The following is a 23,978-nucleotide window of genomic DNA, read 5'->3' on the forward strand; positions in this document are numbered from 1 at the left end:
TTATGCTTCTTGGTGCAATTGTGAATGGGATCAGTTTCTTTATTTGCCTTTCCGTGGCTCCATTATTGGTGTATAAGAACGCAACTGATTTCTGTACATTCATTTTGTATCTTGTGACTTTGCTGAATTCATGTATCAGCTCTAGCAGATTTTTGGTGGAATCTATCGGGTTTTCCATGTATAATATCATGTCATCTGCAAAAAGTGAAAGCTTGACTTCATCTTTGCCAATTTTGATGCCTTTGATTTCCTTTTGTTGTCTGATTGCTGATGCTAGAACTTCCAACACCATGGTAAACACAGCGGTGAGTGTGGATATCCCTGTCGTGATACTGATCTCAAACCCTCAGAAATACAAGCAATTCTCAGGGAATACCATGAAAAATTATATGCCAACAAATTGGACAACCTGGAAGAAATGGACAAATGCCTAAGCACCCACACACTTCCAAAACTCAAACCTGGAAGAAATAAAGAGTTTGATCAGTTATCAAAAATCTCCCAACAAATAAGAGTCCTGTACCACATGGTTTCCCTGGGGAATTCTACCAGACGTTTAAAGCAGAGATAATACCTATCCTTCTCAAGCTGTTCCAAAAAATAGAAGGGGAAGGAAAACTTCTAGACTCATCCTATGAAGCCAGCATTACTTTGATTCCTAAACCGGACAGATACCCAGCAAAAAAAAGAGAACTACAGGCCAATATCCCTGATGAATATGGATGCAAAACTTCTCAGTAAGATACTAGCAAATCCAATTCAACAGAATATAAAAAGAATTATTTACCATGATCAAGTGGGATTCATTCCTGGGCTACAGGGCTGGTGCAACATATGCAAATCAATCAGTGTGACACATTACATTAATAAAAGAAAAGAAAAGGACCATGTGATCCTGTCAATCAATGCAGAAAAACCATTTCACAGAATTCAGCATCCTTTCTTAAAAAAAAAAAAACCCTGGAGAAAGTTGGGATAGAATAAACATACTTAAACACCATAAAGGCCATTTATGAAAAGCCCACAGCTAATATCATCCTCAATGGGGAAAAACTGAGAGCTTTCCCGTTGTTTTTTTTTAATAGCAACTCAAGCGAACTAAGGCAGAGTCTACGTTTTGATAAATGCTCACACACGCACAAAAATGTTTGTTTCCCTTTGCCATGAATCCACTTTCTATATAAAACACTACCAGTCAATGCACTATTTTTTCAAGAAGGAAAAATACATCCAAACTACTAAAATGAATTAAGGACATTTGAAAGTTCACCACATTTATTTGAATAGTGTACATATAATCAAAAGTGACATTTGAATGCTAAAAGTGAACTTGAGCCTTTGCAAAGTCGATACAGTGTCCAAGGCGTCCTGAGTCATTAAGACTCCCAGTCTGAAACTCCAGGTTTCCTTTGAAATTGGGTTTAAGTTCCCCTCAGCGCCTTGACCCAGCCCCTTTACCCTCCAGGCTCCCCGCATTTGGAAGGGCAGCTCCTTCAATCTGGGCCTGGAGCCCCCCGCTGGAGAAGCAGCAGGACAAGTAGCAGTGCGCCCCCCAGCAGCAGGAGCGCCAGCGGCCACCCCCGCTTCGCGGCCTCCAGCCAGCGCCGCCCCCGCCCCCACTTCCGACCCCACCCCCGCCCCAGACCGCGGGCCGCCAGCCGCTCGGCCACCAGGCGGAGCGTGTCCTCGGGACGCGCGTGGCGCCGGGCCCACGCCAGGCCGTACACGTCGTCGGTGAAGGGCGCGCCGTCGTGCTCCAGCGCCAGCCGCTCCACCAGCGCCAGCAGCTCGCCCACCTGCGCATCGCGCTCGGCGCCCGCAGCCCGGTTGTCCAGGGCGCACACGCGGCCGCCGCACTCGGCCACCAGGGCCCGCAGCGCGCGGTTGTCGGTCGCGCGCACGTAGTCGTGCAGCGAGCCCCCCTCCAGGTCCTCCCGGCGCGTGAAGACGAGCACGGCGCGCGCCAGGACGCCGGCGCCGAACAGCTCGCGGACGCCTCGCGCCGCCTCCTCGTCCTGGGCGGTGAAGCGACCCAGCTGCGTGACCAGCAGCAGCGCGTGCGGCCCGGGCGCCGAGAGCAGGTAGCAGTTGGCCCGCTCGGTGCAGTCCGGGTCCGCGTGCCGGCCTTGGGCGGTGAAGAGGTCGGGGGTGTCGGTGACCTCCACGCGCCACCCGGCCCAGCTCCGGCTCCCCAGGGCGCAGCTTCTGGTCACCGGGGTGGCCGCGAGCCTGGACGGGAAGAGCCTGTGGCCCAGGATGCTGTTGCCCGTAGCGCTCTTGCCCACTCCGGTCCTGCCGGCCAGGATGAGCCTGAGCCTGCGCTCCTGCGCGAGCGGCTGCTGCTGGTCGTCCGGGTCCTGGGAACCTGTGAGGACAGAGTAGGCGTGGGCCGCCGGCTTGAGAGCTCGAGTCCCGCTCCACCGGGGCTCCGGGGTGCCTCCTGAGGGAGGAGGGCAAGGATGCCTCCCGCTTCTGCTTGTCCAACAGGCCTTTCCCAGGCGCTCTGGTTAGAGCTTGTGGGACTCCGGGGGCATCTTTAGCCACCTTTCTTCCATCTTTGGCTCCAGTGCGTGCACCTGCCCCCCAGTCCATGCTCCGGCACCGGGTGCACACTGCTCTGGAGGGTCCCCCTCGATGGTCGCAGGCCATGACTTCAGCTGACATTGCCTCTGGTCGTCCGCACCTTGCAGAGCTGCTCCGTGCTCGACGACTTCCCAGGCCTCTGCCAGACTTCTCCCAGGGGCCATCCCAGCGAGGAGATGCGGGAGGGCACAGAAGGCCTGGGAGTGAAGGGCTGTCTGGAGTCCCAGACACCCCGGGTTGGAATCACAGCCCCGCATGTGCCAGCTGTGGAAGCTTGGGCGAGTTTAGACTAAGCGTTCAACGTCTTCTGCATATTGGGAGGGGTGACAGAGAGTTGTTTCTCCCAGGGTTGCTCAGAGCATTAGGTGACAGGATCTCTTTCTTTCTTCCCTTCCTCCACTTCCCCTCCTCCTCCCTCTTCTCTCTAGTAAACCTGCTTCCAGTAAGACACAGTTAACCCTCCATCCTTGTTCACTGACACAGTCTACCTGGTAAACTGTGTTCCCTCCAGTCCATGATCTCAACCCTCCACATCTTCCGTGGGGATCGGAGTAGATGTATTATCCTCATTGTACCCTTTGGACCCAAGGCACAGTCTGGTCAAGGCACTTAATATCCTACAGTAGGTCAGGAGCAGAGGTCCAGCAAAAATGCAAAGCTGGGACTCTAGCTGTTTCACCCCAGCATGGGGACATGTCTGGGATTTGTCTCTGTTCCGTCTTTTTTTTGTTTAATGTTTATTTATTTTTGAGAGAGACAGAGACAGAATGCGAGTGGGTTGGGACAGAGAGAGAGGGAGACGAATCTGAAACAGGCTCCAGGCTCTGAGCTGTCAGCACAGAGCCCAACGTGGGGCTCGAACTCACAAGCTGCGAGATCATGACCTGAGCTGGAGTCAGACGCTCAACCGACTGAGCCACCCAGGTGCCCCTATGTGTCTGTTCAGTCTTGAGTTAGCCCATGGCCTTGTGACCCAGAGCTGACACCTAGGGGCAAGTACACACTGAGATCAGTTCTTACCGTAGGCATTCTCTTCATCTCTGGCCATCTTGCGTCCTCCCATGCCCACCTGAAAGAGTTCCAAACACAACCTGTTAGTTCCTTCATTCCTTCAATCATTCATTTGTTTATCGAATAGGTATAACTACCTAAGGTGGCTCAGGCAAGGTCCAAAGAGCTGGTGACATCCCAATGAAAGGTCATGCTTCCTGCCCTGCGCTGAACATCAATCAGAATTTGGGGAAGAAGCCTGGAAGGACCTGGTTGGTATTGGAACCAAACCGTGAGAACCTTTGGTGAGCCTCATTGGTTGAAAATTGGGAAAGATACCTATCTCCCATGCTGATCTGAAGAACCTGTGTTCTGCTCTCCGAAGACCAAAGAATTCGGCTTGTGTCATTTGTGTAAATATGACCTGTGTGCTGGAGAGATGGGACACTCCCTTCCGGCTCCTGGTGTTCCTGCCCCGAATCTGAGGCCTCTCAAACTAAGCGATGACCCCAAGTCCAGCAGGATTTACTACAGATAGCCACTCAGTGATGGAGTCTGCTTGATCTCATGAGGACCTGGTCACAAGGGCGCAGCTCTGCTCTGTCTGCTTCTCCAGCCCTGTGTCTCACTCACTCCCCTTCTGGGTCAGCTGCTCCGCAGAGGACAGGTTTCAGGGCCTTTCCAGCCCACCTGTGCGCTCACCCCCATGACCACTCCTTCTCTCCCACGTTTCTGTCTGAGTCCTGTCTGTGCTCCGCCATCCATTTCAAATGCTACCTCTTCATGGCAACACCTGGCTAATGCAGGTGACCGTGCTGTGTCCCATGGGCAACACACAAGGACAAGCAAAGGGAAGGGTTGATTGATAACTTGTCTCTGACCAGTTAGATGACAGGTTTGTCTTCTGCGTAGCGCCCCTTTCAGCTCCCCAAAGCCCTTGGTAAAGTTGATCCCACAGGCCTCAGGTGAGTAGTGATCTTGTGTGTAAAAATTAGCAAACTCCCATAACTGACTGCACAGCAGAACTGAAGAAACAGCCAGAAGATTCAGTGCAAAGAGCAAGAATTTAGCTAAAGCAAGAAGTCCTTATCAATGACGGAAGTGACCAAGTGTGCTCTAGGAAATCCACTGGACTCCTGGCCCCTATGGGACTTCCCAAAGGTTTGCGATGGTTTGGGATGGGATTTGAAAAATTCTTCCAGAGTTTCTGAGAGCTGACATCTGGGGTTTAGAGCTTGGAGTCATTGACTGATGTAGAACATGGAGACTCCTAGCATGTTAAATGCGATTGGATATCATGTAGTCCCCTGCTTCCTGAACCTGCTGTCTTTGGGAAGTATCTATGGGAGTCTTTAAAATATATATTTGACATTTTGTTTCATAGATGTGTAGTTTAATAAGAAAAAAGGGGGTGCCTTTGTGGCTCAGTCTGTTAAGTATCTGACTCTTAATTTTGGTTCAGCTCATGATCTCATGGTTTGTGGGTTGAGTCCTTCATCAGGCTCTGTGCTGATAGCACAGAGCCTGCTTCGGATTCTCTCTCCTTCTTCTTCATGTGTGCCTCCCCTGCTCACATGTCTGTCTCAAAAACAAGCAAACAAACAAACAAATAAATAAATAATAAATAAACGTTAAAAAAACGGTATCTCTCATCCCTCTTCCTGACGGATTTTTTTTATAAAAAAATTTATTTTACTGTTTACTTATTTTTTTGAGAGATGGTGAGACAGAGCAAGAGCAGGGGAGGGTCAGAGAGAGAGACGGAGACGAAGAATCCAAAGCATGCTCCAGGCATTGAACTGACAGCACAGAATCCATCCCAGGGCTCAAAGCTTAATGGACCAAGCCACCGAGGCACCCTCCTCAACCCCCTGAGTGATTCTAATGCATTGGGTCCCTGCTTTGAGTTTCTGAGCCATTCATCCTGTCTAAGCCCTTCCTTTGTAGCCAGTGTGTGGGGAAGAAGAGGGCTCCAGCGCACAGAACCCTGGGCAGCTTGGGCGGGGGAAGGGATGTGCAAGGACACACAAGCACATGTACTGCAGAGGTCTGAAGACCATGTTCATAACTCTTGCTGGCTCCTGCAAGTCCCTGGGGGTGCACAGGGCTGAGGAGGTGGAAGGTGTGAGTGGGGTTCGGCTCACAGACACGATTTCCACTCTGTGATGTGTTCTGAGGTTAGACTCACTTGTTTGTCCTCAGAAATGTCTCTCTCCTTGGCTGCACATGCCCTCAGAGGGAGTGTCTGCAGCCTTCTCCAGCGTGCTCAGCCCTGGCAGTGCTTCTAGCAAACACCTTTCTGACCCGGCGAGGAGCAGGGCAGGACGAAGTACGTAGTCCCAAGTAAAAGTGTGCGCACTCCACGGCTGGAGAAGATGCTTACCATTTCTTCACCTGCTTGTTCTGAAACTCAGAGCTCCCTGAAAAGCCTGCAAGGGTGAAGTTATTCTTTCTAGATCCCGCTCCCCTTCCTGGGAGGTAGTAGAATGCAGGCGCCCACTCAGTGAGCTGCAACCAGGCCCTGAACTCCTTAGAGCCCCCCTGACCCCCCCCCCCACTTCATCCACTCCCCCCTGCCCCAGGTGGCTCCCTTCCTTCCCCTGTGTGCTCACCTTCGAGCCGAAGTGGTGACAGGCTCTGCTGTTGGCTGCAGAAACCCGGGACCTGGTGCTGTGCCTTGGCTTGTGAGTACAGAGGCTGTTCCTGCCAGCACAGCACAGGGAGGAAGTCTCAGAGCCCAGGGAGGGAGGGCCCAGTGGTGCCGATTTAAAGGGACAGGACATGGGCCAGGTGGGCCAGCGAGTGGTGCCTTTGCATTGTTTCCACTGAGCAACCCACCCCCTGCTTGGCACTGTGCTGATCCTTTCTGAAGGTCACTGTGGCAGCACATCTTGTTCCCGGGAGGGGTGTAACCTCAATGAAGGGCAGTTTAGATTTCTGAGGCCTGTTCTCAGTTTTGGCCTCTGCCCAGTACTCTTATGTCCAGTTGCCTTTTGCTTTTTGGGTGTTTTCCTAGAAAATGGCCTCTTGAGAGTCTCCTTCCCCAGGAATCAGGGAGGAATCCTTGACTGGACATCAGTGTGGACAAGGCCACCAATGTGGTCCTCTGCCATCTCCTCATTCCTAAAGAAAAAGAGGTCTTTTCAGCTATTAAAGGTCAGACAGCAGGAAGAGGATGGAATTCATAGGAGACTTAGTCTAGCCTCAAGTTGGTATCTCTGACCCAAGTGTCTGTTTCTCCTCTCAGGAGGTCATGAGAGAGTAAAATAGCCAGACAATTTGTGGAGAGAAGGCTACAACAGCGTATGGTGCTATGTGCCCTGGACCTGGTTTGTTCTGGAATCAACTCTGCGATCTTGCCTAACTCACTTACAGTTTCTGGAGTCACCTCTCCCCGTGTGTAGTGAGGACTTTCACTTAACCTGAACCTAATGCTCTGGGGCCTGATTTTTAGCCAGTCTTGCCAGTTCATTCTCTCTAGTGAAGATACCTAACCCATGGCCCTCCACCTTATCCCCCCACACCCTATCCAGCTTTATGGAGATATAATTGAAGTGTAACACTGTAATTTTAAGGGTGCAATGTGTTGATTTGATACACTTCCATATTGCAAAATAATTGCCAGCACAGTATTATTAGCTAACGCCTGCATCACATCACATATTTACCATTACTCTTTTTTTGCGTGAGAACATTTAAGATCATCTACTCTCTTAGTAACACTTAAGGTATGATACAGTGGTATGACCCATAATCACTGGGCTGTACATTAGATCCCCAGAACGTATTCATCTTATAACTGGAACTTTATACTCTTTGACCAATGTCTCCCCATCCCCCCATCCCCCAGTCCCTGGTCACCACCGTTCTACTCTCCATTTCTATCAGTTTGGCTGTTTAAAATTCCACATAAAAGTGATATCATACAGTATTTTTTTTCTCTGTTCGACCTGTTTCACTTACGATAATGCCCTCAAGTTCGACCCTGTTGTTGCAAATGACAAGATATTCCTCTTTCTTTTCACAGAACAATATATATATACCTACAGATGGACCCTTAGGTTGCTTCGACATCTTGGCTATTGTGAGCAATGCTGCAGGGAGCTTGTGAGTGCAGATCTTTCTTTGAGATCTTGCTTTCATTTCTTTTGGATAAATACCCAGAAGTGGGATTGCCGGATCAAATGTAATTCTACCTATAATTTTTGGAGGACCGTCCATACTGTTTTCCACAGTGGCTGCACCAATTTGCGTCCCATGCACAGAGCACAGGGCTTCCCTTTTCTCCACATCCTCCCTAAGGCTTGTAATCTCTTATCTTCTTGATGATAGCCATTCTCACAGGTGTGAGGCGATACCTCATTGTGGTTTTGATTTGCGTTTCCCCTGATGATGGTGATACTGAGCACATCTTCATGCATCTATGTGCCACTTGTATGTCCTTTTTGGGAAAATGGCTGTTTAGTTCCTCTGTCCTTTTTAAATAAATTGCTCAGGTTTTGCTATTAATTTTATGAGTTCTTTATGTATTTTGGGTATTAACCCTTTTTCAAATATATGACTTGCAAATACTTTCTACCATTCAGTGGGCTGCCTTTTTGTATTGTTGAAGGTTTCCTTTGCGAGGCAGAAGCGTATTAGTTGGGTGTAATGTCACTTGTTCATTTTATCTGTCGCTGCCTTTGCTTTTGTGGTCAAATCCAAAAAATTATTGCCAAGACTGATGTAAAGGAGCATACCCCCTGTTATACTCTAGGATTTCAAGTCTCTTAGATTTATTGAGGCTCATTTTATGGCCTATTGGTCATATTTAGGAGAACGTTCTCTGTGTACCTGAACAGAATGCATAATCTACTTCGTTGGGTAAAGTGCTGTAATGTTAGGTCTAGTTGGTTTATCTGTGGGTCACATCTTCTGTTTCTGTTTTGACCTTCTGATTAGCTGTGGTACACGTTGGTCAACGTGGACATTGAAGTCTACCGCTTGTTTGTGAATTGTCTATTTCTCCTTGACACCTGTAATTTTTTGCTTCCTGTGTTTTGGGGCTCAATTGTGAAGTTCATGTGTGTTTATAATTATTACATCTTCAAATTCACTGAATCTTTGTTCTAGCCATTCTAATCTATCGTTGAGCCCCACTAGTAAAATTTTCATTTCACTCATACTTTTCGCTGCAGAATTTCTATTTTGGTGTTTAAAAAAGCAATTTTTGTATTCTTATGGACACACAGACAGCAGCAAATCAAGGCCTAGAAAGGCAGAAAGGGAATCAGTATCCAGATTCACTACACCATGTTCCCTAAAATACCCAGTTTTGAACAAGAACTGTAAGATGTACGACGAAACAGAAAGGTGTGACCCATATACTGGAAAAACTCAGGCCACAGGAATTGCCTGGCAGAGGCCCTGGATATTGGATTCAAAGATAGGGCTTCCAAAGAGCAGTTCTAAGCATGTTGAAAGAACTGAAGGAAATCAGTGTGAAAACTCCCACCACTGGTACCATACTTGATGAAAGGCTTAGAGATTTGCCCCTGTGATCAGAGATAAGACAAGGATATCTGCTCTGGTCGCTTCACTGCAACTTTGTGCAGGGGGTTTGCGTGTTTGGCTGGACTTTCCTGGTGAAGTCTGCTTCCCCTGCAGGGTGAAACCTCTGGTGTCTCTCCTCAGGAGGTGCAGCCAGGGCCTGCACAGTCCCGGGAGGTGACAGTTGTCTTAGCCCCACTCTGCGTCTTTCCGTAACCACTCTGCCTGTCCGCACTATACCCGGTGGTTAAACCTACTGACAGCCAGCTGATTCCTCCCAAGGTTCTGCTCTCTTGCTGGAAGGCTGAGGGGACAGGGAGCCACACCTTTGGCCGCGCCTCCCAGAATGCAGTTTCCTTCCAGAGGAGCCAAGTGTGAGTTGGAAGTGAGGAAGCAGCTTATGGTCAAGTGTCATAGACTCACTGTTCTTACTACTATTTAGTAGACTTTTTTTTTTTTTGAAATAGGTCTGTCTTCGTTTGCTGAATGATCTCAGAACAACATTAAGAGACTTTAATATATTTTTGAAAATATATACGTTGCATCACTTATGGCTGTCCCACCAGTACTAGGTCTGTAGGGTTCCTCCAGGGCATATGGAAGCCTGTCCTAGTTTTGGGTCAAAGTCTGGCCACATTGCCAACTCTCCCCTTCTTCCTTCCTGCTGGCTGCCTGGAGTTTGCCTCGTTTTGCCTTCCCCTTGTGGTGTCTTATTATAGTTAAACGAAACAGCGTCAAAAGGGAGCCAGGCAGCAGTTACCACCGTGCTACCAACAGCCGTCTTTATACGGAGTCCCGCTGTCCTACTAACTGCAGTTATGGTGAACTTGCAGAGGGTGAGAGAGACGCTGGCCTCTCCCTGTATTTCCAAAGAGTCATTTATATTCTTTCACAGCTTGGACATGAGTCATTTCAGTGCAAATTTCACGTTCTATATCTTCCTGATAAATAAATAATAGTCAAAATAATAAGGCTGCTCGGCTATTTGTTTGCTATTTATGTTTTGAGCGAAAAATTTTTTAAAACTTGGGGGGACCTGGGGGCTCATTTGGTTGAACATCCAACTCATGGTTTCACCTCAGAACAATGATCTCACGGTTCTTGAATCAAGCCTGCGTCAGGCTCTGTGCTGGCATGGAGTGTGCTTGGGATACTCTCTCTCCCTCTTTGTCTCTCCCCTCCTCACTCTCTCGCTCTCTCAAAATTAATAAATAAACTTTAATCAATCTATCAATCAATCATTCAATGAACAAACAACCAGTAGAAAAATTGGTCAAAATTTTGGAAGATAGCAGCATCCGTGTGCACCTGTTCTAATAAAGAGCAGAACTGACTTGTTCAGCCCACGTCAGGGTCAAAAGATCTAGCTGCTGTGCTTGCTTTGAACGGGCCCTGGTTGGAGATTCCCAGGAAGACATCCACCTCATCCTCAGGCCAGCACTAGCCTGGGGAGAGGTGGGAAAAGCTACCTGTGCAGAGGCCAGTGAGACCTCCATGGTGGGGTTCCTCCTTGGCCCCGCCTTCCTGCCCCAGTCCCTTTTGAGCACAAGAGCAGCCACAAATGAGAAGACATGAACCTGTGACCTTGCCTCTGTGGCCTGATGAGGAAGACAGACTCGGGAGAAGTGAGGCAGGAAATTGCTGGGGCTGAAGTAAGATGTATGTTTTTCTGTGCATGAGTGAATTTACGAGAAATCACCCTGTTACCCATTTCTTGAAAATGCAAGGGACTGTGGGAAACAATAACAGAAAAAACTGTGCTGTGATATGGTGCCATAAATATAACAGTCTTTCCTTTATCCCTCGTTAAAGATTTACTTACCGTGTTTATCATTTGTAATAAAGCACTCAAGACACTCCACAAAGATGTGAGTGAAGCAGTAAAAGATGTCAAGTTGAAACCAAAAGAAAGAAATGAAGGTAACAGCAGAAAACGTGCCAACTTTGTTGTAAATCCCAGAGAGGGCAGATCACTGAATGCTGTCAGCTGGTCCTGGCAGCCTGTGAGTTCTTTCCCTGACACCCATTCTCCCAAGCCGCCTCTTCCACCATTGATACCGAGGAATGGCTAAGAATCCAGGGGCCATCCAAGCAAAGGCTGTGGGGTTTGGAGGCGTGGGACTGGAAAGTCTAGGCAGATGAGTGAGGAAGGATGCTGTGTGTGTGGAGAGTAGCAGAGAACTTGGGTTAAAACATGCCTGTGCCTTTGCTTCTTGTGTTCATGGCTGTTGGTGCTGGCTGGTAAATAAAGGTGATGTCCATAACCATCTGTAAGTGTCCATTACTCTGATGGCCCAGGGATGCCAAAGCCCTGGGGAAGGAAGGCCCATACTCGTATTCACCCCTGGGTACACCAGCCAGGAGTCTTGGGACTGGGCCCTCCTCAGGGTCTCCCTTTGGGGGCCACAGGCCCCTGTTCGACCTGGAGATTTATACCTACAGCCAACCAACACCTGAGAAGTTGTGTGGGTACATGGGCCCAGGCTCATGAATCATGCCGGTGGGGAGAGTCTTGGGATTCGTCCTCATTGGGAGAGGCCCAGATAGTCTCGCACGATGCTGTACTGTAGGAGGCATTGAATTGAGACAATCTAGGACTTCTTATCCATAAAGATACTGGGGCACATGGGGATTGTGGGTTTTTGGGGTCTGTTTGTGTTTGGGTTTTCTCCAAGCCATAGATCTTGATCGTGGCAGAATCAGGCCCACACACTTTTCCACTGACTGATTTTCATATATTAAGGAGACATTTTTGCTGATTAAGAGAAAATAGTCCTTTTGTACGGTGTTGGTATTCTGTAAGAGTGAGGGATTGATTATTGCTGCTGGGACTGGGGCCTGCTTTTACCTCTGACCCCCCAGCTCATGGCACCCTGACAGTCTGCCTGTTTGCCTTAAGAGTTCAGGAAGCCTTAACCACACTTCCAGGCCTTAAATTCGTGTGTGTCTCTTTTAAAGAAACAATTGTTAGTTTTTGTTTTGGTGTTGTATATTTGTTTCCAAAAAGAAAATTCTTCAGAAGACTGAAATCTAAATTCTGAGAAATCCCCAAGCTCTCTCTCATCAGGGAGACCTGGGGTCTATCTGGGCCAGAAATGTGGCGGGAATGAGGAAGAACGTAGTGTAGAAGATTTGCCCACTCACACTGTGCCACAGAAGGGGAGACCTTTGGGTTTCTCAGAGGATGGGACAAGAAAGCAGGTAGGGGCAAGGTGGAGGGGACATACTGGATGCCTAGCACTGCACGACATGTCGTCCAAACTCCAGTTGAAACAGCTGAGACATGGATTGTGTGGTAGCTCCTGGAGTCCAAAGTCAAGATGCCAGCAGAGGCGTGTGCTCTCTGAAGCCTCAAGGGGAGGACCTGCTTGCTTCTTCCTGGGCTCTAATGGCAGCTGGCCATCTTGGTGCTTCTTGGCTGGCAGATAGGCCACCACTCTCCTTCCTCACGCATTTCATTAGAAGCAGCAAGGAGAAACCAGGCCGCACCTTCCACACTGTTCTCGGAATTCTCCTCAGCTAAATATTCAAGTTCATCACTTACATGGTCTACTCTCCACCCAGCAGCCCACCTCAGTTTAGCCCATCTCCCTGCTGCCTGCCATTTTATAGCAAGTGCCATCGTCCCTCCAATGTCCAGCAGCGTGGTCCCCACCTCTCTCTGGGACCTCACCAGAAAGTGACCTTGATGTTCATCCTACCACCGACATCCTCTAAGGGCAATCTAGGCCTTTTTTTATCATGTACCTCAGAATTCTTCGAGCCCCCATGCATTACTCAATTTCGAAACGACTCCTACATTTTAGGTAATTACCAGAGCAGGACCCTACTTCTTGGCCTTAAAAGATATTAGTTCCCCCAGGAGCTGCTGTAACAAATGACCACAAACTGTTGCTTAAAGAGCAGAAACTTACTGTCTCATTGTTATGGCTACTGTCTCACTGGCACAGGCTACAAGTGCCAAACCGAGACGTTCCCAGGGCCATACTCTCCATGAAGTCTCTGGGGAAGGATTCTTCTTCTTACTGCATCTTAGCTTCTGGTGCTGGCTGTCCTGCTTTGTTCTTTGCCTTCTAGGTGCTTCAGTCCAATCTCTGCCTCTTTTGTCACACGGTGTTCTCTGTGTGTATCTGTGTGTAAACTTCCCTCACTCTGAATGAAACGATTCCAGGCATTGGAGTAGGGCTCAACCTTAACTTCATGACATGACATCACAGAGACCGTGCTCCAAAGAAGGTCACATTCTCAGGTACCAGGGGTTAGCCCTTCTTTAGAAGGACACAATTCAACCTACAATATGGGAAGAGAGGGACAGTGTGTGCAGTGTGAGGGTACAGTACCCCTGATCTCTTCCTCTCCAGTCCTCGTTGCAGTTACCAGGTTAAGCCCATTGGGATAGTTTTCTTAGGTCTCTGCTTCTTGGAAATCTTCTACTGCCTAGGGCTTAGAATCCACATTCCTTGGCCTGGTATTCAACAGTCATTATAATCAGTTTCAACTCCTCTTCCAAGAATGAGATTCTTCTAGATATCATTGTTCCTGTTAATATCCGTTTTACACTTTTGTAAGGACCGAAGGTGATAATGATATAGAGGTCATTGCCTGGGACACAGTAGGCCCTCAGTAAAGGCTGGTAATGATTCCTGCACTCCAAATTGTTAGCTGTTCTCTGCCTGTGTCCAGTGTTATTTCCACCTCCAAGGCTTGGATCATGCTATTTCTCCCTCTCTTTTATCTGAGTGCAGTTTTCAAAAAAAAGCAAACTCATGACTCCTGGGCAAGTATAAACCTATCAAAGATTTTGCTCAACTCATGGCTTAACTAGAGCACCAGTATGATTCTATAATTGGTTCAAAGTTCCTTTGAGTGGCTTAATCATTTAAGCGTCTGACTCTTGATCTCAGCTCAGGTCTTGACCTTAGGGTCTTCAGTTTGGGCTCCATGCTGGGTGTGAAACCTAGTTAAAAACACACAAAGAAGCAAAGAATAAAACAAAAAACTCAAACAAACAGAAACACAAAGTTCATTTGAAATCAAGGGTTGATATGTTCAAGAGAGTACTAAAATGTAATTTTTGAGTTCTATATTTCACCAGACAGAAAATTCGCTGAGTATCTCCAAGGCAGAGATGTGCAAAAATTCTCTCTGTCCTTAAAGTGTTTTAAAATATCACAGCGGATCATCAAGCACAGCACCACACAGAATAGAACACTCCAGTAATCTCACTTGCCTATTTCTAAAATTTGGATCATTTTCATAGCGTTCTCTACTTTGTGATCATAAACAGCCTCCAACAAGTATTGTTGATCCTAGAAGATTGTTTTTACTATGCATGGCCTGATTATTTATACAGATGCAGCAAGAATCTTAATTAACTGGAAAAGCCTCCTTGAGTTTGCTCAGGAAATCTAGAGCCTCATCATATTAAGCAACTATGAATTCCAAAGGATAAGCTTCCTTTGGAAATTTTCAAAATGAATTTTGAATCAGACTTTTCAAATCCCCGCCATTCTTCTATCCTAGGAGTGGGAAACCAAGACCCAAACACTTTCTCTAGTAAACTTTGCATGCTGTACCCATAAATCTCAGGGATTTTCCCTCTTCATGAGGTCTCCAAAATTTGCCTGGGTTTCTGGACTACCTGGGAGTGGACTTCCTTACTACAAGAGATTGGGATCCTCGATGCCAGACATCATATTAGTTTTCTTATGAAGGTTTTGGAGACATTAGCTCCACATGTAACAACAACAATTGCTCCTTAGCAGTGGTCTGGTGGTCTTTGATTAAACAACAATCACTCTCAGATATCACACTGTACATATGGCCTTGCTGCAGAATCAATTTTTCCAATGGTATCTTTGGAAACAAGAGGACAGATTTTTATTAAACCTATGCAAATGTTTCTATCAACATGAAAGTGAATGAAACTCAGTAGAAGCATTTGTTTCTCAATTTTGAGGGTAGGTGAAGATGAGGTAATGTTTAAAAATGGTTGTTGTGGGTTTACAAATACACAGTCTACTAATTCGTTTAAGGAGAAAGAAATAAGGTTTCCTCAAATAGCCATACAAGTAGAACATCAAACAGAATGCCATCAATATTCCAAACAAATAACCACAATTGGACATCTTGAATCCCTTCATTCAGTCCTATGTCATTACTTCTCACTCTGCTGGATCTTGAGTCAGTCGTCTGATTTCGTGAGGTACATATGCTTCCAGCCTGAGAGTCCCAGTAGTCCTGGCTTAGCTCACTGGCACAGTCTGATCATTGAGTCAGTACTGCCATCTTGGAAACCTGCTCTGAAGAGTCTCTTTGAGGCAACAGTAGTTCAGAGCACGTCCGACAGTTTTTCCCCTGAAGCTCCAAGACTGTGACCCTGTGGTGAAGACACAAATTCTGAGTGGTCACTTTTGGTAGATCTTCGGAGAAGCCTTAGGAGGAAGCAGAGACCTATTTGAGAACAGGACTTAATGGTTGTGGTTCATAACCAAATATAACATCGTGGAAGACAGTAAAAGGCTCTTTGGGGGGCATGGTCTTTATTTCATGAGGGTTTGGTCAATGTTTCCTTTGAGGGATTCAGCCCCAAGTGCACTGTCACACCTAACACCTATATCTCTTTTGTGACAAGGCAGCCATTAGCCTGCAAGAGGCAGCTCTTCTTGCACATCCGTGGAGCCAGAAGACAATTTCATTGAAGACATGTGAGTGCAGGGGTATAGATAATCCAGATCCCTTATCCTGGTAGACAGGCTGTGGAGGTGCTGAGTCATCCTTTTCATGAGTGCCCTTTGGGGGTGGAGTGAGTGGGGAGAAACCAGGAAACCTTGAGTGATATCCAACAATTCACTTAAAGGATATTGTTACAAAGTAGAAGCGACTAGTTTTTTTGGGGGCAACAAAAGAGAAGGCTCCAGAATCCCTAACCCCCAACATGATGGTATTTGGGGATAAGGTAAGTGGGTTTCCATGAGTTCATGAATCTGGGGCCCTCTTGACGGGATTAGTGCCCTTGTAAGAAGAGATAGCAGAGAGTTGCTTCCTCGCTCCATCATGTATGGACACAGTGAGACTGTGTCATCCGCGAATCAGGAAGTGAGCCCTCCCCAGAGAAACAAGTTGGCTGGCACATTGGGATTGGGCTGCCCAGTATCCAGAACTGTGAGAGATTAATTCCTGTTGTTCCTGCTCCCAGGCTGTGGTATTATGGCGGTCCACCCTGACTAAGACAGCATCTATGATGTGTAGATGAGCCTCAGGATGGTAATATGAGACTAGCATTGAGGGTTGTATTATTACTACTAACTACTACCTGTTGATCACTATGATCTGAGAACCACTTCATGTGTACGACTTTGTCTGGTTGCACAGTGACCTTCTGAAGTAAGTACTCCATTTTAATGATTAGGAAAGTGAGTTGCAGAGAGGTTAACTTACCCAAATGTGGCAGGTTGAATGGTGGCCCCAGAAAGATGTCCACACCCTAATCCCCAGAGCCTGTGAATGTTACCTTATTCCATAAGGATTTTGCAGATGTTATTAAGTTAATGATTTTGAGACGAGATAATTCTGAATTATCTGAGTGGGCCCAAGATGTAATCAGAAATGTCCTTCTAAGGAGGAGGTACAAAGGCATTGTGATGAAGGCAGCAGAGATTGGTGTGATGTGGCCACAAGCCCAGGAGTGCAGGCAGATTCTGGAAGATGAAAGAGGCAAGCAATGGATGTCTCCTAGAGCCTCCAGAAAGAACCAGCTTTTCAGAGACTTTGATTTTATGTCCATAAGACTAATTTCATATTCTTGTCTTCCAGTATTGTTGGAGATTAATTTTATATTGTTTTAGGCTACTAAAGTTTTGATAGCTTGTTAGGGCAACAATAGAAAACTGATTCACCAGGTTATAGAGATGATATGTAGAAGAACCAGGACAATGTAGGGAACCATTCTTTTTCATCTCCTGTTATTATCTCTGCAATGTTTTAATAAGTTGAGCTTTGAGGCCATCTAGATCTAAGCAGCAGAAAATTCCCTGATTCCCACAAGAAGACTCCTGTAGAATTTAAAGAATGTCTTTTAATGACCCCACAACTTTTGCAAATTCATTATATCCACATTGCTTTGTGTGTGTGAGATTGAAATAATAAAAGGAAAACATAAAAAAAGGAAGTGGAAGGAAGCCCTCAATGATGAGGAGCGTGGCTAAGTGAGCAATACAGATATGGGGCAAGACTACTTTTATCAAATATCTTCTAGAAGGAGATCACTCGTAACTTAGGGCTCAGCATGGGACTGATAAGAGCCACATGCTCCTCTTTAACCAATGATCGCAAGGCTGTTACCATTCGAGACCCACATCTGATTTCCTGTGGCATCCATGAATTCTGTGTCAACTACTCTCCCGTTCCCACTAGGGAACTTACCAGCATACCTGAGGATAATACCTGGAGAAGCAATTAGCTGATCAGGAAAGCATCCAAGGTGGCTCTGGCTGGACACGTTTCACTCAAGGAATATATAGATTGAAATGAAACTAGGCAGAGGTAGAGATATTTTGAGTAGGACATAGTGTTCTGGCTCCCCTCTAGACTTCTATGTATGGAGCTTCATCAAGACCAACTTCATGGGTATGTAAAGGACCCTATGCCCAGAAAGGTTTAACGCTCTATTGATGTCATCTTGAAATTCTTAAATTGTGTGTGTGTGTGTGTGTGTGTGTGTGTGTGTATGTGTGTTTGTTTGATTCCCTTTGACAAAGGGCCTGTCATTTTTATTTTGTGCCAGACCTTGAAAATTATATAGCTGGTCCTGGTCTGTGTCTTTATTGCAAGTTGGAAAACAGTTACCTGGGGCCCTCCAAGTCATTAACACCAACAAGTGGTCCAATGATATTGACAAATAATAAACTCATTAACACAGTAATTTCAAAATGTAGCTACTTCCTTACATTGGTTGCCACCCCATTATACATTACTTCCTGCCACATTTAGTCTTCTTTTTTTTTCATTTTAATCCTTTTCTTTTTTATTTTTTAATATATGAAATTTACTGTCAAATTGGTTTCCATACAACACCCAGTGCTCATCCCAAAAGGTGCCCTCCTCAATACCCATCACCCACCCTGCCCTCCTTCCCAACCCCCATCAACCCTCAGTTTGTTCTCAGTTTTTAACAGTCTCTTATGTTTTGGCTCTCTCCAACTTTAACCTCTTTTTTTTTTTTCCTTCCCCTCCCCCATGGGTTTCTGTTACGTTTCTCAGGATCCACATAAGAGTGAAACCATATGGTATCTGTCTTTCTCTGTATGGCTTATTTCACTTAGCATCACACTCTCCAGTTCCATCCACGTTGCTACAAAAGGCCATATTTCATTCTTTCTCATTGCCACGTAGTATTCCATTGTGTATATAAACCACAATTTCTTTATGCATTCATCAGTTGATGGACATTTAGGCTCTTTCCATAATTTGGCTATTGTTGAGAGTGCTGCTATAAGCATTGGGGTACAAGTGCCCCTATGCATCAGTACTCCTGTATCCCTCGGATAAATTCCCAGCAGTGCTATTGCTGGGTCATAGGGTAGGTCTATTTTTAATTTTCTGAGGAACCTCCACACTGCTTTCCAGAGCGGCTGCACCAATTTGCATTCCCACCAACAGTGCAAGAGGGTTCCTGTTTCTCCACATCCTCTCCAGCATCTATAGTCTCCTGATTTCTTCATTTTGGCCACTCTGACTGGCGTGAGGTGATATCTGAGTGTGGTTTTGATTTGTATTTCCCTGATAAGGAGCGAAGTTGAACAACTTTTCATGTGCCTGTTGGCCATCCGGATGTCTTCTTTAGACAAGTGTCTATTCATGTTTTCTGCCCATTTCTTCACTGGGTTATTTGTTTTTCAGGTGTGGAGTTTGATGAGCTCTTTATAGATTTTGGATACTAGCCCTTTGTCCGATGTGTCATTTGCAAATATCTTTTCCCATTCCGTTGGTTGCCTTTTAGTTTTGTTGGTTGTTTCCTTTGCTGTGCAGAAGCTTTTTATCTTCATAAGGTCCCAGTAATTCACTTTTGCTTTTAATTCCCTTGCCTTTGGGGATGTGCCGAGTAAGAGATTGCTACGGCTGAGGTCAGAGAGGTCTTTTCCAGCTTTCTCCTCTAAGGTTTTGATGGTTTCCTGTCTCACATTCAGGTCCTTTATCCATTTTGAGTTTATTTTTGTGAATGGTGTGAGAAAGTGGTCTAGTTTCAACCTTCTGCATGTTGCTGTCCAGTTCTCCCAGCACCATTTGTTAAAGAGAGTGTCTTTTTCCATTGGATGTTCTTTCCTGCTTTGTCAAAGATTAGTTGGCCATACGTTTGTGGGTCTAGTTCTAGGGTTTCTATTCTATCCCATTGGTCTATGTGTCTGTTTTTATGCCAATACCATGCTGTCTTGATGATGACAGCTTTGTAGTAGAGGCTAAAGTCTGGGATTGTGATGCCTCCTGCTTTGGTCTTCTTCTTCAAAATTACTTTGGCTATTCGGGGCCTTTTGTGGCTTCATATGAATTTTAGGATTGCTTGTTCTAGTTTCGAGAAGAATGCTGGTGCAATTTTGATTGGGATTGCATTGAATGTGTAGATAGCTTTGGGTAGTATTGACATTTTGACAATATTTATTCTTCCAATCCATGAGCAGGGAATGTCTTTCCATTTCTTTATATCTTCTTCAATTACCTGCATAAGCTTTCTATAGTTTTCAGCATACAGATCTTTTACATCTTTGGTTAGATTTATTCCTAGGTATTTTATGCTTCTTGGTGCAATTGTGAATGGGATCGGTTTCTTTATTTGACTTTCTGTTGCTTCATTGTTAGTGTATAAGAATGCAACTGATTTCTGTACATTGATTTTGTATCCTGCAACTTTGCTGAATTCATGTATCAGTTCTAGCAGACCTTTGGTGGAGTCTATCGGATTTTCCATGTATAATATCATGTCATCTGCAAAAAGCGAAAGCTTGACTTCATCTTTGCCAATTTTGATGCCTTTGATTTCCTTTTGTTGTCTGATTGCTGATGCTAGAACTTCCAGCACTATGTTAAACAACAGCTGTGAGAGTGGGCATCCCTGTCGTGTTCCTGATCTCAGGGGAAAAGCTCTCAGTTTTTCCCCGTTGAGGATGATGTTAGCTGTGGGCTTTTCATAAATGGCTTTTTGATCTTTAAGTATGTTCCTTCTATCCCGACTTTCTCAAGGGTTTTTATTAAGAAAGGTGCTGGATTTTGTCAAAGGCCTTTTCTGCATCGATTGACAGGATATATGGTTCTTCTCTTTTTTTTTGTTAATGTGATGTATCACGTTGATTGATTTGCGAATGTTGAACCAGCCCTGCATCCCAGGAATGAATCCCACTTGATCATGGTGGATAATTCTTTTTATATGCTGTTGAATTCTATTTGCTAGTATCTTATTGAGAATTTTTGCATCCATATTCATGAGAGATATTGGCCTGTAGTTCTCTTTTTTTACTGGGTCTCTGTCTGGTTTAGGAATCAAAGTAATACTGGCTTCATAGAATGAGTCTGGAAGTTTTCCTTCCCTTTCTATTTCTTGGAATAGCTTGAGAAGGATAGGTATTATCTCTGTTTTAAACGTCTGGTAGAACTCCCCTGGGAAGCCATCTGGTCCTGGACTTTTATTTGTTGGGAGATTTTTGATAACCGATTCAATTTCTTCGCTGGTTATGGGTCTGTTCAAGCTTTCTATGTCCTCCTGATTGAGTTTTGGAAGAGTGTGGGTGTTTAGGAATTTGTCCATTTCTTCCAGGTTGTCCAATTTGTTGGCATATAATTTTTCATAGTATTCCCTGATAATTGTTTGTATCTCTGAGGGATTGGTTGTAATAATCCATTTTCATTCATGATTTTATCTATTTGGGTCATCTCCCTTTTCTTTTTGAGAAGCCTGGCTAGAGGTTTATCAATTTTGTTTATGTTTTCAAAAAACCAACTCTTGGTTTCGTTGATCTGCTCTACAGTTTTTTTAGATTCTATATTGTTTATTTCTGCTCTGATCTTTATTATTTCTCTTCTTCTGCTGGGTTTAGGCTGCCTTTGGTGCTCTGCTTCTATTTCCTTTAGGTGTGCTGTTAGATTTTGTATTTGGGATTTTTCTTGTTTCTTGAGATAGGCCTGGATTGCAATGTATTTTCCTCTCAGGACTGCCTTCGCTGTGTCCCAAAGCGTTTGGATTGTTGTATTTTCATTTTCGTTTGTTTCCATATATGTTTTAATTTCTTCTCTAATTCCTGGTTGACCCACTCATTCGTTAGTAGGGTGTTCTTTAACCTCCACGCTTTTGGAGGTTTCCAGACTTTTTCCTGTGGTTGATTTCAAGCTTCATAGCATTGTGGTCTGAAAGTATGCATGGTATAATTTCAATTCTTGTAAACTTATGAAGGGCTGTTTTGTGACCCAGTATATGATCTATCTTGGAGAATGTTCCATGTGCACTCGAGAAGAAAGTATATTCTGTTGCTTTGGGATGCAGAGTTCTAAATATATCTGTCAAGTCCATCTGATCCAATGTATCATTCAGGGCCTTTGTTTCTTTATTGACTGTGTGTCTAGATGATCTATCCATTTCTGTAAGTGGGGTGTTAAAGTCCCCTGCAATGACCACATTCTTATCAATAAGGTTGCTTATGTTTATGAGTAATTGTTTTATATATCTGGGGGCTCCGGTATTCGGCGCATAGACATTTATAATTGTTAGCTCTTCCTGATGGATAGACCCTGTAATTATTATATAATGCCCTTCTTCATCTCTTGTTACGGCCTTTAATTTAAAGTCTAGTTTGTCTGATATAAGTATGGCTACTCCAGCTTTCTTTTGGCTTCCAGTAGCATGATAAATAGTTCTCCATCCCCTCACTCTCAATCTAAAGGTGTCCTCAGATCTAAAATGAGTCTCTTGTAGACAGCACATAGATGGGTCTTGTTTTTTTTTTTTTATTTTTTTTTATTTTATTTTTTTTTATTTTTTAATATATGAAATTTACTGTCAAATTGGTTTCCATACAACACCCAGTGCTCATCCCAAAAGGTGCCCTCCTCAATACCCATCACCCACCCTGCCCTCCCTCCCACCCTGCCCTCCCTCCCACCCCCCATCAACCCTCAGTTTGTTCTCAGTTTTTAACAGTCTCTAATGCTTTGGCTCTCTCCCACTCTAACCTCTTTTTTTTTTTTTTTTCCTTCCCCTCCCCCATGGGTTTCTGTTATGTTTCTCAGGATCCACATAAGAGTGAAACCATATGGTATCTGTCTTTCTCTGTATGGCTTATTTCACTTAGCATCACACTCTCCAGTTCCATCCATGTTGCTACAAAAGGCCATATTTCATTTTTTCTCATTGCCACGTAGTATTCCATTGTGTATATAAACCACAATTTCTTTATCCATTCATCAGTTGATGGACATTTAGGCTCTTTCCATAATTTGGCTATTGTTGAGAGTGCCGCTATAAACATTGGGGTATAGGTGCCCCTATGCATCAGTACTCCTGTATCCCTTGGATAAATTCCTAGTAGTGCTATTGCTGGGTCATAGGGTAGGTCTATTTTTAATTTTCTGAGGAACCTCCACACTGCTTTCCAGAGCGGCTGCACCAATTTGCATTCCCACCAACAGTGCAAGAGGGTTCCTGTTTCTCCACATCCTCTCCAGCATCTATAGTCTCCTGATTTCTTCATTTTGGCCACTCTGACTGGCGTGAGGTGATATCTGAGTGTGGTTTTGATTTGTATTTCCCTGATAAGGAGCGACGTTGAACATCTTTTCATGTGCCTGTTGGCCATCCGGATGTCTTCTTTAGAGAAGTGTCTATTCATGTTTTCTGCCCATTTCTTCACTGGGTTATTTGTTTTTCGGGTGTGGAGTTTGATGAGCTCTTTATAGATTTTGGATACTAGCCCTTTGTCCGATGTGTCATTTGCAAATATCTTTTCCCATTCCGTTGGTTGCCTTTTAGTTTTGTTGGTTGTTTCCTTTGCTGTGCAGAAGCTTTTTATCTTCATAAGGTCCCAGTAATTCACTTTTGCTTTTAATTCCCTTGCCTTTGGGGATGTGCCGAGTAAGAGATTGCTACGGCTGAGGTCAGAGAGGTCTTTTCCTGCTTTCTCCTCTAAGGTTTTGATGGTTTCCTGTCTCACATTCAGGTCCTTTATCCATTTTGAGTTTATTTTTGTGAATGGTGTGAGAAAGTGGTCTAGTTTCAACCTTCTGCATGTTGCTGTCCAGTTCTCCCAGCACCATTTGTTAAATAGACTGTCTTTTTTCCATTGGATGTTCTTTCCTGCTTTGTCAAAGATGAGTTGGCCATACGTTTGTGGGTCTAGTTCTGGGGTTTCTATTCTATTCCATTGGTCTATGTGTCTGTTTTTATGCCAATACCATGCTGTCTTGATGATGACAGCTTTGTAGTAGAGGCTAAAGTCTGGGATTGTGATGCCTCCTGCTTTGGTCTTCTTCTTCAAAATTACTTTGGCTATTCGGGGCCTTTTGTGGTTCCATATGAATTTCAGGATTGCTTGTTCTAGTTTCGAGAAGAATGCTGGTGCAATTTTGATTGGGATTGCATTGAATGTGTAGATAGCTTTGGGTAGTATTGACATTTTGACAATATTTATTCTTCCAATCCATGAGCAGGGAATGTCTTTCCATTTCTTTATATCTTCTTCAATTACCTGCATAAGCTTTCTATAGTTTTCAGCATACAGATCTTTTACATCTTTGGTTAGATTTATTCCTAGGTATTTTATGCTTCTTGGTGCAATTGTGAATGGGATCAGTTTCTTCATTTGTCTTTCTGTTGCTTCATTGTTAGTGTATAAGAA

General features: G+C 44.9%; 3 protein-coding genes across 10 annotated transcripts in view; 1 reads left to right on the plus strand and 2 right to left on the minus strand.

The window, feature by feature from the left end:
* LOC132677342 (GTPase IMAP family member 7-like) overlaps positions 1 to 23,978 on the plus strand; it is a 275,671-nt gene that overhangs the window by 74,908 nt on the left and 176,785 nt on the right. The window lies entirely within an intron of this gene.
* The window catches only part of LOC144614366 (GTPase IMAP family member 1-like), a 142,790-nt gene that overhangs the window by 49,941 nt on the left and 68,871 nt on the right, over positions 1 to 23,978 (minus strand). The window lies entirely within an intron of this gene.
* The window catches only part of LOC144614367 (GTPase IMAP family member 1-like), a 47,573-nt gene continuing 24,850 nt past the window's right edge, over positions 1,256 to 23,978 (minus strand). The window contains exons 1-3 of one of the 2 annotated variants that reach the window (XM_078437693.2): positions 6,186 to 6,371; positions 3,604 to 3,652; positions 1,256 to 2,365 (exon numbers count right to left, since the gene is read on the minus strand). In XM_078437693.2, the coding sequence (XP_078293819.2) occupies positions 1,494 to 2,365; positions 3,604 to 3,652; positions 6,186 to 6,356 (1,092 nt within the window). In that variant the 5' untranslated portion in view covers positions 6,357 to 6,371 and the 3' untranslated portion in view covers positions 1,256 to 1,493. Of the gene's footprint in view, positions 2,366 to 3,603; positions 3,653 to 6,185; positions 6,372 to 23,978 lie in introns of those variants that run through there. The other variant, XM_078437702.2, reaches the window with a different exon arrangement.

The sequence above is a fragment of the Panthera onca genome, chromosome A2 (assembly GCF_046562875.1).
Source record: "Panthera onca isolate mPanOnc1 chromosome A2, mPanOnc1 haplotype 2, whole genome shotgun sequence".
NCBI classification, from domain to species: Eukaryota; Metazoa; Chordata; class Mammalia; order Carnivora; family Felidae; genus Panthera; species Panthera onca.